The following is an 18191-nucleotide window of genomic DNA, read 5'->3' as shown; positions in this document are numbered from 1 at the left end:
AAAATCAAGTCCAATAGGTATATATTAATTAAATTCCATTTTTGTCCTTAAATTAATTTCAACGCATTGATTACTGAAATATGCTTTAAATATTTAAAACCTTCCATGATCAATTATTTAAAAAATAAATAATTATGTCACCAACACAACCCAATTAAAACAATCATGGGATCAATTAGCTATATATTCTAATTTTGAATATAATTCCTGTATTTAGTTCCAAACCCATCCGCATCAAAATTCAAAACCCATTAATCACTTACAACCAATCCAACATGAGTCCACTTCAGCTACAACCAATCTCTTTTTTATAAAGTACACATATACTGTACTTATGACTCTAAAATCCATTTTTGTTTTCACCGCCAACTCACACAAAGCATTGCTTTTAAAACGTCTAAATTAAACACAAGGAAAATGCGTATGTAGTGCTTTAAACATAGTTAAAACGAGGTCTTTTATTTTTCATGATAATGGTAAAATCCAGCATCACCCTTATTTAACGTCATCCCAGCCGTAGTCACCGCCGACTCTAGTAGTTATCACTCGCCGTCACCCGCCTCAATCATCCTACACTTAACAACAACCATAAAATCACTACTCAGGGGTAAAGTGAGAACAATTTTTTAAAAGATGGAATGAAATTTTAATTTTATAATCTATATTGTTATAATTTTTAAAGTATTAAATTAAATTTTTATAATTTTAGGGGAGGTTAAAATGTAATTTTATCTATACTAATTTAAAATTTTAAAAGAATTTAGAGAATTTAAATCGTAATTTATCATTTTAGGGGTTGGGGCACGTGCCACCAGAGAATCGCCTCTGCACTATCCAACTTTGATTGGAGAAAGATTTTATCCCTTTTTCGTTTTCTTTTTTTACCACAACTGGTTAATCTGGATCAAACAAGTCATAAAATTGAATTTTGATTTAGGTTTTTATTTTACCTAACCGCCGCCTCCAGATGGTCCCGTGTCGCCGGCGTCACGGCTGATCAAAGCTACAATCTGGTTCTCCATAGCTTTCTGCGCCTCAAAATCGCCGTTAGCATCTGCTCGAAGAAAATCAGCAACCAATTTGTCCACAGTTTTTTTCTCTGCGATCTTGTCATCCCTCTCACTCATAAGCATCAAACGTTTATTTTCCATAGCTTCCAGTGCAGCTCGATCGGCCCTTAGCTGCTTTTCCATCTCCTCCGTTTTCTCTCTCTTCTTTCTCATTTCAACTTCCAAGAGCATGAGGTATAAGATGAACTTAATGACATCCTGCTTCTCTGGATCCTATTTGAACGACACAAAAAAAAAAAAGAAACGAAAACGATAGTAAGTTGGAACCCAACAAAAGCACAAGTAACTAAACACTAGTATTAGTATAAAACACCTAAAGCCGCCATATCTGAAATTGAATTTTATAAGAGTCAAGGGGGAAAAAGAAGAAAGCTAACCATTTCAGGAAGAAGAAACAAAGAACTGATCCAAGAATGCTGCAATTCATGAAACAAAGGAACTGGCTGTCCTTAAAAAGAAACCCCTGCTGCTGAAACGCGCGTCTATGCGACATGGAGTTAAGAAACCGCGCGTTTTACTACAGAATCTAAAACACGCACGATATTCGAGAGATCACTTTTACGACCATCCTTTTTACCAGCTAATACTAACTCAAGTATCAAGTATCTTATCTCATAGTCATTCCACTTTTGAAAAAAAAAGAAAATTTTAATTGTCAATAATATTATTTTCAAATTTCAATCTTAAAGTTAATTTTTTTAAAAAATTAATATATTTTATTATTACACTCAATCTCTTAAATAACTCTTTAATTACTATTCTATAAGCCTAAGGTTCTATGATTAATTAATTAATTTTACACGTGTTGATGATTTACTTTTAAAAAGTGATTAATAAGGTACACCTTCAACCCATAACTATAGCCATTGAAGCAAGGAAGAATATAAAAGCACAGGAAGCCCACATTAAAAAATATAAAAAATTCTAACATGCCCAACAACTTAATAATGCCCTTAGAGTTTTTGTATTCCTTTAGAAATCCAATATTCCTTAAATTCAAACATTGAAAAACCTAATAATGCTAAATACCCTTAAACTAATATCTTTGGTTTAAATAAGCCTTTATTCATTAAAGCCATTGATGAGAAATATCCTCAAATGCAAGAATCCTCAGCCAATTTTTAGGTCTCCTAAAGAAAACTTGTTCTTCACCTTTAATGTATTTATAACGAAGTTAGTTGGTTAGTTGTAGGCATGGTTAGTCAGTTACTTTTCATTCATGTATATAAATACACTGTCGTTCAATGAATAGGATTTTTTTTTAATACATCAAATTCATTTTATTCTCTTCAATTTCACTTATACTGTTTCTTCTTAATCTTCGTATATGCATTGATTAATGCATTACCATTTTTATATATTAAAACAAGATTTTTTTGAAATGGTACATATACCATCTTTAAGGGAAACTAAATTTAAATCAGGGCTAAAGTTAAAAAAAATTTTAGGAGATAGAAATTAAATTGTAATATTTATAATAATAAAAATATAATTTTACCATTTTTAATAATCTCTATCTTTATAATTTTTAATTGATTAAATCAATTTTTTATCATTTTTACTTTTACTAATTTAATTATTTAAAGTAAGTTATTCACATGTACAATGTTTTAGTAATAAACTAGACAAATAATGGGAATTTTAAAGTTTAATAAGAAAAAGTATGGTAAGGAGCATTGCCAGATTCTTTTTGTATACAGAAAATGCACTCTCTCACTTACCATCCTTAAATTCTATTGGAGTTAGGTTATCGAAATTGACAATAAACAAGAAAACCCTAAAATCCTAAAGCAAAACAACAAAAATCAAGTATTCGGAGAGACTTTGTGGCACGATTATTATAAATATGAAAACGTTATTTCCAAACATCACGTAGTAGCAAAATAATTTTAGTAGATTTACAATGAAAATTAATTAAAGCATTAAGATTCCAACCAAGCTTAAATTAAATTCCTTAATTAATATCTCATTAATTTAGATTTGTAAGTAGGTTTGATGTGTGTTAACAAAAGTAAACTTTGACCTTATCATAAATGTTGATAAGAAGTTCATCGTTGAAATTGTAAAAGTAGCCAAGTCCTAGATGAGAATGTATATATCTACTTGCTTTTCTTCTTCAACTGCCGGCTCCACAATATGATAATATTTAAGAAATACAATTTTTTATTTAAAACTTATTTATAAAATAAATTTTAAGACCTTAATATTTAAAAACAAAATCGGTTTTTATTTTCCAGCTTTGGATTATATACATATATGTTCAACAATTATTATTTCCTGAAAGAAATCTCCTTTCCTTTCAATGTTCATATTTGACTTGAGGACATATAAATGTTTAATTATTTAATATAGAATTCTTAAATGTTTAATTAAGAGTTTTTAATGTCAAAAATAGGATTAATATGACATATAAATTGAACTGAAAACTATATTTTGATCTGAATGATTATTTATTAATAATTTTTTTATCAAAATTTAAAATATAAAATATTGTTGTAATTTTTTAATATTTAAATGAATAATAAATTCGAAAGCCCTGCTTTCTAATGCTGTGAGCTTAGAGGACAGGTGAAGTTACCAAAGAAGTGGAACAAATAGCCCAGGTAAATAACTAAAAGGGAAAACAGTACAGCTTTACTGCAACAAATCTATCATTTGTGTGAAATGGATCACTTGAAGCTGTTTACAAAAGAAACCAAAAAGAAAATGAAAGAAATGTCCCCACTTCTCTTTTCTGTGAATTCATACTTAACTCTTTCAATTCATCTCTCACTGGTTTGCAAGTTTGAAGGAAATTGAGAGTCAAAAGGCTCATGTAAAAAGAGAGAGAGAGAGAATTTAGAGATGCATTGAGAGGGAGGAATAGTTAGGAAAGAGAGGTGAAGCAATAGCATTACATGGGTATTCAATTTATAGACATAATGTCTTAGGGATAAGACAAGCCAAACAAATTATATATCAGTTGGGTATTGACTTTGATTGTAGGATTAAATTGCTTCCTAATCTAATATTATGCCATTATTATTTTTTTATTTTCTTTTCATTGTGGATATATATTAAAATTGAGATATTGCTTTATAAAATATTTTAGAAGCATTGAAATTGAACGCAGTTTTAAGATTAAAAGTTAATATGATTTTTTTACATTAAATTATGCAAAAAAAATAATTACAATAATTGTTATGATATCCACTTCCATTTATTGCAATTTAAAACCTGTTTGGGTCTTTGTCCTTCTCTTTGTTTTGCCTGTAGATGGTTGGGGTTGTAAATCGGAATAAATCCACAAGAGAAACGGACAGATTTAGAATTAAAAAAAAGATAGGCAGCTTTCTTGGTACTCCTGCTGTTATTAATGGGCTCAGAACCAAACAACGTCATATCTTTCGTTTTTGTACTCTTCCCCAAGTTTTAGTTAATCCAATATTAATTTAATTTAAAATATTTTTAATTTATAAAATAATTATATTATTTAAGGATGTTTAATAAAGGGTGAATTAAGAGAAAATGCAGTTTTTTTAATTATTTAAAGGATTAGGCTGGTTTTTTGAATATTTGTAGGATTAGGCCAATTTTTTAAAACACGCTTTTAGCGTAGTTTGAAGGAAAACGTACTGATTTGGACATGTTTTAAGCATAAGTAAAAAGAAAATGCTTCTAGTTGAATGCGCTTTTCTGCTTTATCAGTAAAACTCATCTAGTTGGACACATTTTTTTATTTTTTCTCCTAAATAATTTAGGGTTTTTAAGATTTTTTTAAGAGACATGCTTTTAGGATTCATGGGATAAAAGTTTAGGGTTTAGGTCATTTTAATAATGTTCATGTTTGAGGGTTAAAACCCTTGAGTTCTTGAATTTACCAATTCAACTCTAATTCTTAACATTAATAAAATTATTTATTAAATTTACTGGAGTGATATTTTAATTTTTTCTGTTAAATATATGATGATTATGCAACAAAAAAACATTCCAATTGACATAATTATTTTAGATAATTTTGGTAGCTAATGTAGATTTTTTTACAAAAAACTTATTCCAACATATCATGCAAAAGTTTTTTTTATTAGAATAGCATTTTATTTAAAAATTCATGTAAAATTTTTTGCAAGCCCTGAAAATATTATCCGGGAATCCTAGGATATCTGAAGGATTCTCGTGAGGAAAACTTTTTACGATATACAAAACTTTTGCCTGGGATAATATTTTTGCAGCCAAGAAGGTGAATTTCGCAAGACGTTCCCATAAGAATTTTTTTTTTGTAAACACGTAACTATTTCAAGTAAGCTTCGATTTTTGTTGTGAATCGATAATTACTACTCTATTTTTGCATAATGTTTTGTTTTAAACATGTGAAACAGGTTATTTGGTTCGAAATGAGTGGACGAGTTAATGCTATTATTTATTACGACAGTAAAATTTGTGGCATTGATGTTGGGGTCGTTTTTTCATCAGCGTACACAATATAGTTAACTTTCAACCCAAACATACAATTGTCCGATCTTTGTGAAAAAATTAGGCGGAAAGTCATCAGATCTTCTTGGATGAGAGTATCGTCCTTGAATTATAAATATTTAGCATTGAGGGACCCCGTCAAATATGAAGTTTTTAATGTCAAAGGCCTAATGGCGATCGACTCAATGGTCCGAACACATATAGCTAATGGATCACCAATACTCGAGTTATATGTAGATTTTGTCAACACAGATAAAGGTGATCGAAGTTCGACATTGGTTCCAGTTCGAGAGGTTAGAATGAAAGAAGAAGTTGAGAGTCCAACAACATAGTTGTACGGTGGGTTCACAACTTTGTTAGAAAGCTCACATTATGATATCCTGGAATCATCAATAAGAAGACACTAATCGGTTTCATCCTTAGATTTCAATCGTGGCAAACAGAACGTTTAACAGTTAGGGCATGGCGATAATCGAGACTTTGACACCTTAGTACAACACTTTGTTAGTGGTTTTGATTTCAACTTCGAGAGTCTAATGTTCTACGTCTGGAAGACTCGCAGGGGTATGGTATCAAATTCCACCGGTAGGCAATCCACAGGTGATTTTGGTTGTACCGAAAACTATACGAAAAGGGATGATGTACTCATTACAGCCTCCACTGGTGAAGAGACATCCAACCCTTGACATGCTAGGAGGTTGAGATTAAAGAGGGCACTAAATCCAATGACGACCCAATCCGATAGTTCGGGCCAGATCATTCAAAAATTACATTATTTTTTTTATCTAGATCCGATTCTAGTTGAACCAAAAGATGAAGGTTCAAATGGTGAAGGTTCGGACAAAGCTACGGAAGAAGATCCGCAGTTCAAGGCATACTCACCTCCGACCTACATACATAATATGGACCTTTCAATAAAAGGTAGGTTAGATTTTTCAGAACATCCATATAGGATATTAGTGATTTAGAAGCTGGGAAGGAGTTTTCCTCTGAAGATGCTTTTGTCGCAACAGTGAAACAGTACAACATAATGAACGAGGTAAACTTTTATGTTGTAAAATCCTGATCGAAGAAATTCGAGGCTAAATGCACAACACAAGACAGTAGATGTCCATTGAAAATCATGGCTTCTATGAATAAAAAGACATTTTGTGGTATTGAATTGTTAATTTTGAAATACTCATATTTTTCTAGGTATTAGATAGGATCATCCAAAGTTGGATTCGAAGATGATCTCAAATATAATATGGTTATGCTAAAATTGAGCCTCTAGATTCTCATGCTGATTATAATTGTCAATATCCATAGCTAATACAATTACGTCGTAGTACCACAAGGTGTGAATCGCAAAATAGAAGGCCATAGAGAACATACATAATGAGTAGGGCTCATCGTATAACAATTTGTGTAAATGTTGTCAGGTACTGAGTCAGTGGGTACCAAGTTTCATATCCAAATTGCAAATAGAGCCTACGTATTACTAAGACCGTTTGGTCCAAGGGAATTGAGTTTTCCATCAGTTCTTCCAAACTTTCAACCAATGTTGACAAGTTTTTCGGTATTGTAAGCCATTGGTACAAATCAACGATACTTTCCTGTACTGAAGATATTAGTATCGGTTGTTATTTATTGTGGCATAAGATGGTAATAAAAAAAATCTTGCCAATAGCCTTTGTAATAATGCCAAAAGAAAAGGCAAATGATTGAGATTTCTTCCTGTCTAACTTGAGATGGCATATTGTCCCGCAACTAAATAAGTGAGCCATTTCTAATAGAGGCCCCAGAATACTGTCCACGATTGAACTGCAGGGAAGCCTTTGGGATCGCACTCACCATAGATATTGTCTAAAACATTTAGCTGTTAACTACTATGGACAACGTAAGTCTGATAGTCAACAAGCACAAGTCATTAACATGAGTATGTATTTCCCTCTATTTAAACTATCATGGTTTAACTATTTGGCAGTGTTTACATTAATGGATAAACTATTTACTTTTCTCGACAGGGTACAAGCTCGTTCAACATCATTTTCATAAAATGTTAGAAATCTTCTGGGCTATTAACGATCGCAATACGAAATAACTTGCTAACATACCCTTCGACCAGTAACCTTAATTGTATAATGGGGGTCTACAATATGGGTACGTAACGACAAACATAGCGAAATGCATCAATTCCGTATAGAATAAGACACATCATTTGTCAATAACCTCGATTTTGAAAGAAACATATTTTTACTTGGTAGCATTATTTCCAAAGTGAAGGAAAAATATGATGGATAGATAAAGCGCAGTTACATTTGTTGCGAGGTTGTTGTGAAAGAAACTAAGGATAGTGTAGAATGAGCTAACAAAATGCATTCGATGTGTCATTCGCGTCAGAAACAATTAGAGTTTACAACGTCAACTTCAGTTTGCAAAGTAAAAAAAATAAAACATAGATCAATACAAATATAAATAAATCTACTACTCTAGCCCTACAGGTTCAGTTGTAGCGGTAGTCTCCTCTTATTCATTGCCTTCCTTTTAACCTGTCCCCTCAATAAAAGTAACACTTGTCCCCACAAGCTCGCTAGGAAAGAAAGGTTCCCTGATTCCCCTGATTCTCTCTATTCTTTCACAAACTCTTCCCATTTTTCACCAAAAGAAGAGAAAACGTGAACGCCCAACTCGATGTTTGTAAGGTTGCGCAAGGAATCAAAGTCAACATGTCGAACGTCAAAAGGCTCTATAGCGGTCTAAGTACGCAGAAAAATTTTTGACTTCAGCTTAGGTAGATAATTCTCAAGAATTTTCATTGTCTACATCTGATAGTTTCTCAGGGTTTCACTACTTTCTTTCTTTATGGACTCTATTTTAGCATGTGTCTCTTTTCCATCTCCTTCATTTGCTCCTCTAATGTTGTCTTCACTACCTTTAGTTGATTAACCTCATTCTCTATTTTCTTCTCATTGCCTCTCATTAAACAATAATTTGTTTGAGTGTATTGTTTTGGCACTCCATTTCCTAGTGTAGTTGCTCACAAGCTTTATTCGAGGACTGCTCATTGAATTCAAGTGTCTCCTCAAATTTTTTTCACTTAATCTCCTCCTCATTGTAAGCCTACTGGAGGCCTCAGCTAATAATTTTTCTTTCAACCATAACCATTTGAAATTACCCCAACTACTCTTTCATAAAAGGCATCCTAGCACAAGATGGTCCCTAGGCATATATTCTTCATAGGAGGATATACACACTCATTAACTTCCCTAGGCATATATTCCTCCCATTTCTTTCTAACAGCACCAAGGGAAAAAGGATATCTCTCCACACCGAGATGGTCCCTCCAATAAAAGAAAGTATTCACCTCGCCATCTGGAGAAGTGAAATTCAGTGAACCTATTAGGGAAGCATGCACCACACTACGGACCATCCCGAAGCTTGTCTCCGTGGACAGTGATACACATACTGGAGCTAGTAAAGCCAATGGTACTACAAGAGTGAAATGTACCACATCATCTCCCCCGGGCACCGCAGATCCTTCCCTTTCTTGCGGCGATTTTCCTTCCAATACTTTCTGAGATTTACATCACCATTGCCTTCAATACTTAGATTTTTTTCCATACTCTTTGCCTTTTATGTGCACTCCGACTAGTTTTACCCTTTGAAGTACAAGCACCTCTACTTCCTTGTAAATTCAGCATTAACAAGTCAATACCGATAGTACGTCGGAGTTCACTTGACGAACTAGTTGATTTTCCTAAAGAGTTGGTAATGTCTGCATTACCAATAACATTGTCATCAGCACCATTATTGTCGCATGAGAGCTCGCGGACCCTTCCTAATCACTTGTAGATAAGGAGAACCGATTGTAAGGTCGTAACTTACAAAAAGAGTATAAAAAATTTGTGGACTCCTCCATTATTCCTAATGAAGGTAAAAAAGCATCTAATTGGAAGCATATTGTTGACTGAACAGGAAAGCGCGTCTAGTTGGAAGCGTTTTCTTACCACATACACTGAAACACGTTCAGCTCAGCGCGTTTTCAAAAATCAATCTAATCCTACAAATATTAAAAAAAACGGCCTAATATGTAACGGCCTAATTTTCAGTGGTGTCAAAAATGGTTATTTGAGATCACTAAATCCAAAAAGTAAGATTGAACAAGATGGTAATTTAATATTTATGAGTCAAGTAAGAATTTAAAAGAATTTGTAAATTGGTGAATTTGGTGAATTAAAAGAATTTATTAGGTCAAATGGGTCAAAAACGAGGTATCGAGACCTCAAATTCAAAAACCGAGCCATAAATATTTTTAGAAATATTTATGGAGTGTCACTAAGTTAGTATTAAAGTTTGGTTGAGAAATTTTAATGTTTGGGTAGTCAATTAAATAAAAAAGACTAAATTGTAACAAATGTAAAATTTACTAAAAGGATTAAATAGATCAAGTGTTAAAAAATGAGGATTTAAAGTGAAATTAAGCCTAAAAGTGAATAGGTTGGACGGCAAGGGTAAGAAAATCAGTAGAAAAATAAGGGAAATAAGGGTAAAATTGGAAATTTTACAATTTTAACATATAAAATAAGGACAAAATTGAAAAATCTAGAAATATCTTCATATTTTCTCAGGAAAAACTCCATAGGAGGTCTGGAGAAATCTGATTTTTCATATTTTTACATCATGTGAGTTTAATTCTTGCTTTTTCTTGATAATTTTTATGTTTTTATGACTTTGACAATTAAGTCCACTTATAGAATTCATTAGTTTTTGATTTGGTGGGTGAAATTGGAAGTTACCCTGGCTGAGTAAGGGAAGTTTATGATGAATTATTATGAAATTGAAGTTCTAATTTCATATTAAAGTGGTTTTATTAAGTAATTTTAATAGAAAATGGTATTTAGGATCTAATTGTGAAAAAGTTGTGAATTAGAGGTTGGTGTTGAAATTCAGAATATCAAAGGTTTTGAAATAATTTATAATGATAAAATAAAGTGTTAATTGAGAAAAAATAGCTCAATTGATAGGTGAATTGTGTAGGGACTAAATTGTAAAAACTATAAATTTTAGGGTAAAAGTGCAATTTCAAAAGTTGAAGAGCATAAATTGTGAAGTGAAATAGAAATGAATTAAATGCTAATGAGTGGAAATATTTTATATTATAGATTAAGAATCCAAAGACGAACGAGGAAAAGAAAAAGTTACAGAATAGTTCTTAGATTTCGAAATCTTTTACAAATCAGCCGGGTAAGTTCATATGGTTGAATTTACATGTTTATTTGTGAATTATTGAATGATATAATGTGTTATTATATATGAATTTGTTGTGGGATTGTGAAAATTATGTTAAAATGAAAGAATAAAGGTGAAAATTCAAATTAGGAAAAATGCAGGATTGAGTACGTTCGTATCGTGACATGTGATGAATTGACGGATAAGACCATGGTTGATCCATGGCAAAGTTGTGAAATATATGTGTGGTATCATCCATACTAAGTTGTGAAACATAGGTATGGTATTAACCATAATGAGTTGTGAAACGTAGGTATGGTATTATCCTACTGAGTTAAGAAACGTAGATATGACATTTCCCATAGCGAGTTGTAAAATGTAGGTATGGTATTTCAATGAGGAAAACCATACTGAGTTGTGAATCGTGACACTGAGCAACGACGTACTTAATTTCGTAAGCCGTTTCCTAATTTGACAATAAGTAATACAAGAGGAGTAAACCAAATGAAAGAGATTGAGTAGTTGTTAATGTTGAGCTCAACTATATGAAGTATTATAACAATGGTTGTGAATGGCAGGGAACTTTAGTAAATGTTTTGTTATTGTTTGGAAATATTATGTTTGGTAAGCATTACTTTTAAACCTATGAACTTACTAAGATTCAATAAGCTTACTTGTGTGTGTCTGATATTTTTATGTAGATTGAATTGAAGTGAAGTTGGTAGATCGGATCAACACAACAAGGCACACTATCCAGATCAATTTCGGTAGCTTTTGTTTTATGTTTAAAGATTTATATGGCATGTATAGAGTTTAAATGAAATGAAGTAAAGATGTTATAAACTAGTTATCAATATTTTGTACTAAAACAGTTTTTGGTTAGTAGCAGTAGTTCGACTTTGAAAATTCATCATAAATTATGGAAATTGAATTATAGGTTGAATAAGATATTAAATTAAATCCCATTGAATCTAGTTTCACATAGAAGAAACGATGTAAGCAAAAGACTTTCATATTAGGAGATATTTAAATTTTTCTGAGACAAGGTCAGAGTGATTTCGAGCTCCCCTGTTCTGATTTTGGAAAATAATTAAAAAATTATAAAAGAATAATTATGGATTATAATTTATATGCATAAAATCCTTAATTAGTCTATTTTCAAAATAAACAAATAGAAACATCATCTGAATCCCGTATCAGGAGATAATTAATTTTTAGTGAAGAGAGGACAGAACTGTTAGACAATGAAACAGGGGAGACTTTAAAGAATAAACTGTACTTATTGGCTAGAGTAAAAATTCTGAAAATTTTATGGTAGGAAGATATGTGAGTCTAATTTCAGGAAAAATTAGTGAATCTTAATTTGGAGTTTTGTAGCTCAAGATATTAATAATTTAGTGACTATGACTCGAGTGGACAGCTTTGATGTGAATATAAGTAAATAATTGAATTTTTGTGTAATTATTCCGTAAACTTCGGTGACATCTTGTAACCCTATTCCGATGACGGATATGGATTAAGGGTGTCACATAATCCCATAATTTAATTGACATTTTCTTTTAATTCACCCCATAATAAAATTTGAACTCATGTCTCTTTAATTTTCCATATTTATATATTATCATTCAATCAAAATCTCACTTATTATTTATATTAGTAATTTTATAAATATATTTGAGTGAAAATGCCTAAGAGGTCCCCATATTATAAAAATCTGATCAAATTAGTCTATCTTCTATTAAATGGATAAATTTAGTCATTTCACTATTAAAAAGAGTCAAATAAGACCAAATTGATATAAAGTTAATATTTATTGTTTAGAAAATATCATTTACTATTTAACAAAATTAATATTTTTAAAGTTTTTATGATTTTGTAAATGAAATCTTTTGTTTGGTCTAAAACTGTAATTGCAAAAAATTCATTTTTAAGACTTTTTTTATACAGAAAATGTTAAATCTATTATAATTTAGACTTATTTGATTTTTTTAATAGAATAGAGATTAAATTGATACATTTAATAATAAAAGGACTAATTATCACCAAAACATAATAATAATAGGACTAATTCAATCCAATCTCTATAATACATATACCTAGTGGCAGAGCCAAGGGGGGCCCTAAATGGAAAATTTCTATTTAGGCTCTTATAATTTATAAAAATTTAAATTCGTAATGGTAAAATTACACTTTAGCCCCTCAAAAATGATAAAAATTTAATTTAATCCTTTAAAATTATAAAGATATAGACTATTAAAATAGTGAAAGTAAATTTTTACTATCATAAAAATATACAATTTAATTCTAACCTCAAAAAAAAATAGCTCCGCCACTGCATATACCTCCTAAGTACTTTAACCAATTATTTGTTACATAATTTTACTTTACACGAAGTGTGATATAATCTAATATATATAAATTTTAATTGTGATTAGAATTACAATTGTAATTTCAAATAATACAATATTCAAATAATTAACATTAAAATTAATTATCATAATAGAAGGCGGATTGAGTTTTATTTTTCTTTCGCAATATATTTATCACATCTTCAATTTTCATTTTTAATACGAAAATTAAGAACATAATTCATAACTTCAATTTCATTTAAAAGGTTAGAAGTAAACCATACAACAAATACTTATTAGTTTAACATGAATGGTTTTTTTTTTCTTTTTGCAAAGTAAGTTACAATTAGTGTATAAATTAATATTTTTAAATATTAAATATTAGAATTATAATTTCAATATTCAATTTATAATGTATAATATTTATTAGTTTTCTTTAAAAGTTTTATATCAAAACTTATATAATTTGGTACATTTTTAAAACATCTCAGATTTAAGTTTAATGACTTTAATAATATTTGCCATTTTTTTATTTTGAAGATATTATTTGTAATTATTAAACCTAAATAAGTGGTATTAATATATGTAATAGCATCGAATCAATGTTATTGAAAAATGATTGTATGAAATAGAATATTATCACTTTTAATAGTTTAATGTTATATTAGCAATTTCATCCTAAATTTTAAAAATTCTTTTTAAACTTAATTTTTTTCAAGATGAAAATCCTTATATGACATTAAATTATTAAAAAAAAGGATATAGATGATGCAATGTTACTGTTTTATACAATTATTTCCCCAATGTTACTAATCTAACGCAAGTTATGTTAATGTTTTCGGTCTTTCAATCATTAATTTATTGGGTGTATGTTATGTGCATGTTAAACTTTTTATGATATTTAAATAAAAAATTAAATAAATTTATATTGAATTTTATTTTTTTATAAATATATGCAATAAACTTTTGCATCACACTGATTAAAAAAAATTAATATGATAATAAAAGACACCAACACACTCGCCACTCTTGTTTAATTTTTTTCTTATTTTTTTTACTAACTAATTTAACAACCTAACTTTTAAAAAAGTTAATTACAAAATTAGTTCTCATAAAAAATGAAAATTCAATTTAATTCCTAATACCAAATTGAAATTCTATTTAATCTCAGAATTAAATTAAAAATTCAAATAACTCCACAATCCATCATCAAAGAGTTGAGGTTTGCTCATCATGATATTTGAATCTTGAAACCTGAACAAAATTAGGTGTTTATAAATGATTAATTTAATTATATTTCCTTTAAAATTAAACCTATTCTTTTCTTTATTTACTAATTAATTGAATCCTTAAGAAATAATAAGAGTTAATTGCCCTTATTGATTAAATTAGATAAAAAGATAAATACAAATTTATTAAATAATCGATATTAAAAATTATAACAAAATGTATTTCACATATGGCAGGTTGTTTTTCTTTTTCTTGAGGCAAGGGAGAAAGAGAGAAGAAGAATAAAAACAAATTTAAAAATAGTGATAGTGATTATTTTTTGGTTACTTTTTACGTCTAAGCATTATTATGATTTTTGGAAGAAAGTTGATAATTTATTTTAGTTTTAATTAATTTTTATATTTAATTTAGAAAAAAATGCATTCATATTTGTGGTCCACAATTATTTCTTATTAAATTAATTAATTGTTTTAATTTAAACATTACTTTGACTATTTTTATTTTTATTTTTTTAAATTTAATATATTCAAAAAGGTTATTTCGCATATTGACTCATTGGTGGAGTTAGATTCCTTGCCCGACCAGCTAAGAAAAATAGTTAGAATTTTAAATAATGTTTTTACTTTAATTTTAGATGTATTTAGCAACTAGCAAGGCAATCCCCTTGGAATTTTCAATCTTAAAATGATATATTTAAATGAGTTACTCATAACTTACTTCATATATTGAAAAAAAAAAAACATAAAGGCATAGTTAAATTAGGGGATAATTCATTTAACATTTAAACCAATTCAATCCTTTCCTTAAACATTCTATTTGATTAGTATAGTGAATATAATTAACCCATCTTTGAAATTGTCCTCTAATTCCTTATTTCAATCAACCAAAACTATTGAACTAACAAAAGTTAAAAAAAAAAAATCAAAATCAAATTTCTACACCAAAGGAAAACCCCCAAATAATTTTTAAACAAAATTAAACATGCTAATATTAATAAAGTGAAGATGCATCTATGCAGTAGACAGTTCCAACAACAAACACAGACTCAAGTATAACAAGTACCAATAATCACAGGAAGCGACAATTCTAAATACATCTTCTAACCTTTGCATATAAATGTAATTAACAGGACACATCGTCACCTAACTGGCGGCGGTTTTCGTGGCAGCTTCCTCCATATCCACCGGTGTTTCTGTCTCCATTGCCGTCACCGTTTGTTCCCTCAACCGTAGCTCCCCCATGCTCTGCACACAAAAACCTCAATGCCCTTAGCAAATTAATTTTCATTTCTACCGAATATGGTCTTGTTTCGGAAATCAATTTTATACCGTCATCGCCGGCGAAACCACCTTTTCCGCTGCCACAGCCGTACTTGTTCACCATAGTTACAACTGTATCCATGGTACCTTTTTCATTGAGACCCAGTTTGATTTCAGGAACGTCCTCTCCTGCATAAACAGCAACCACGAAACCACCAACTCATACAGTGTACTAATGTGTTCCGAACAGAAAAAGTGACCGGTTTTCAATCCAACCAGCCTGATTGGTCATGTGATGAGATTCATGAGAACATCTAAGCAAGTCTATTTACCGTATTCATCGGAAAATCCACCATCGCCCCCACAATTCCCACCAGTGTTCACGGCAGCTACAATCGCATCCATGGTAGCTTTTTCTTCAAGACTCAATCCGATTTTGAAAACATCGTCTCCTGCATAAACACCATCAGCCAATTTATACGGACTCGAATCCAAACAGCCCAGTGGGCAATGGGTCTTTTCGGCTCCACAATTTTTTTTATTTTACCGTAAAAGCGGTCAAGTCCGCCGTTGTCGCCGCCGTCACAGTTCATCATTGACAAAATAGTATTCATCATAGCTTTCTCATCGAAACTCTGGACAGTCTCCAGATCTTCATTCTCAATAGCCTCAATGAAAACCATGAAGTCCTCAAGAAATTTTGCCTTGGGCGCTTCATTAGCTACCAAGTCGCGGTTTTTCGTGATAAGCATGGAACGCTCCCTCTCCTTTTCAACTAACGCAACAAAAGCAGCCCTATGTGACTCTTCCAACCGCAGTGTCTCCTCTTTCTGCGCTTCCAATGCACCCTCCAGAACCATGGAAATCAGATCAAGGTGATCCTGTTTTGTCAGGTAAAGTAGAGAATCAAATATACATGCATCAACAGAAGTTTAAGGCATTATTAACAGTTAAAGAACATATAAATGAACAAAAACAACAAATAACGAAATTAGACAAAGAGATATCCAAGTATCTCTAACCATTTGGGAAAAGATCAGTGGAGGTTGGAATACGGTGGTGATTTAGGATATAATAAGAAAGAAAAAGAAACAGAGAGGCACTGAAATGGGTCACACAAATCCGGATGATATGATACTTAACTAACGAAGTGTTTGTAAAGGTTGGACCCGCCCCCAATTTTCACTTTGACGTGTAAACTTTAAAAACCGACACGATACTGCGGTCCCCCGTTTGCGTTCATACTTAAAGAGAGCCACGTAGGCTAACAAAGCTCGTGCTCAAACGCTTGCCGGACAACTCTCCCACGTGCTACCCTACCTGATTAAATTTTAATTTCATCATTTTTTATCCTCAGTTATTTTAGACCTGATTATGGTCTGGGCACCCGGCCCGGCCCAAAAGCTTGTTCGAAAAATTGAAGGTTTCGAATAAAAATATAAATCCAAAAAATGAACTTGAAAAAAAAGAGGTTCATTTAAAAAATGGATCAGACCTTGGACAAGATTCTTTTAGCTCGGGCTCAGCTCGGCCCAGCCCGAAATATATAATAAATATTTTATTTTATTTTTAATCATTTTAAATTTTTAACTTTACTTTTCTATTTTCACTTTCACTTTCAATTTGCGTATTGTATTAAGAATTATTTTAGTATCATTTATATTTTTAAATGTATTTAATTTATTATATTTTAAAATTTTTATTTAATAAAATAAGCTAAAAAAATTTAATATGGGCCGGGTCGAGTCGGGTTCGAACTTAGCAATTTTATTTTGAGTCGGGCTTGAATAATTTTTTAGGCCCATATTTCGAGCCCGGACTAAAAAAAAGCCTTGAATTAAGTTATTTAAATTATGTTAAATTTCAAATTTCAAATTTTTATATTACAAGTAAATTATCACACATGTAGTGTGATGTGTAAAATTTATAAAATTATATCATTTTTTTAAAATTTAATAAATACTATTTTAAATTAAAATTAAAATTTTAAAATTTGAATTAAAAAAATTAAATTAGAGATGAAGGATTTAACTTTACAATTTATATTGACTAACAGATTTAATTATTGCAGTATAATTTAGATGCAGTGGACCAAATTTATATAAGCCAAAACCCTTATTGGCAAACGGTATCTTCAGCCTTTTGACAATTGTGCATAAAGATGGACAAATTTGAATTTATATAATTCTTTTAATAATATAGATAATCCAATTTTTATGATATAAAAACCTCTCAAAAATTTTAATAGAGAAAGTTATTGTATATTATTAATTTACTTTGTCCTTTTTCAACTATATTCTTACATACTTTATAACTCCTTTTTTTTTTATAATTTTTATCTCAAGGAAATAGAAAATATGATCTATTGATAACATCTAAAATTAAATGCTTAATATCTTTTAATCCAAGGACCAAATTCATACATAGAATCTTACTTACAATTAATATATAGGCATCCAACATTGAATTACAATAATACTTATAAATATTAATAAATCTCTTAGTATTTTGAGGCTCACTCAAACTGTGGAGAATGGATTTTCAATATACAAAGCATTTATTTTTTATTTGAAACCGGAAACTAAACATAAAAATGAAATACTTTGATTTCCAAACAATCA

At 30.3% G+C, this 18191-nt stretch overlaps 2 protein-coding genes across 3 annotated transcripts; both read right to left on the bottom strand.

Moving 5' to 3' along the window:
* Positions 1-234: 234 nt before the first annotated feature.
* Positions 235-1640, bottom strand: LOC107892091 (uncharacterized). Of its 2 annotated transcripts, none has more exons than XM_016817085.2 (3): positions 1448-1640; positions 951-1283; positions 235-575 (listed from the first exon to the last, which is right to left on the bottom strand). In XM_016817085.2, the coding sequence occupies exons 1-2, from the start codon at positions 1448-1450 to the stop codon at positions 951-953; spliced, it is 336 nt and encodes a 111-aa protein (XP_016672574.1). In that variant the 5' UTR covers positions 1451-1640; the 3' UTR covers positions 235-575. The 2 variants fall into 2 exon arrangements, with proteins under 2 accessions (XP_016672574.1, XP_016672567.1); XM_016817078.2 differs by having other exon boundaries at positions 235-570; positions 1448-1634.
* Positions 1641-15273: 13633 nt separating this feature from the next.
* LOC107892100 (uncharacterized) lies at positions 15274-16733 on the bottom strand. Its single transcript, XM_016817095.2, has 5 exons — positions 16593-16733; positions 16118-16451; positions 15903-16022; positions 15640-15759; positions 15274-15555 (listed from the first exon to the last, which is right to left on the bottom strand). Exons 1-5 carry the CDS (start codon positions 16593-16595, stop codon positions 15434-15436), a joined length of 699 nt encoding a protein of 232 aa, XP_016672584.1. The 5' UTR covers positions 16596-16733; the 3' UTR covers positions 15274-15433.
* Between the last annotated feature and the right edge of the window lie 1458 nt (positions 16734-18191).

The sequence above is a fragment of the Gossypium hirsutum genome, chromosome A11 (assembly GCF_007990345.1).
Source record: "Gossypium hirsutum isolate 1008001.06 chromosome A11, Gossypium_hirsutum_v2.1, whole genome shotgun sequence".
NCBI classification, from domain to species: Eukaryota; Viridiplantae; Streptophyta; class Magnoliopsida; order Malvales; family Malvaceae; genus Gossypium; species Gossypium hirsutum.
Note: the sequence above shows the minus strand (reverse complement) of the source record. Positions and strands in the feature narration are given on the sequence as shown.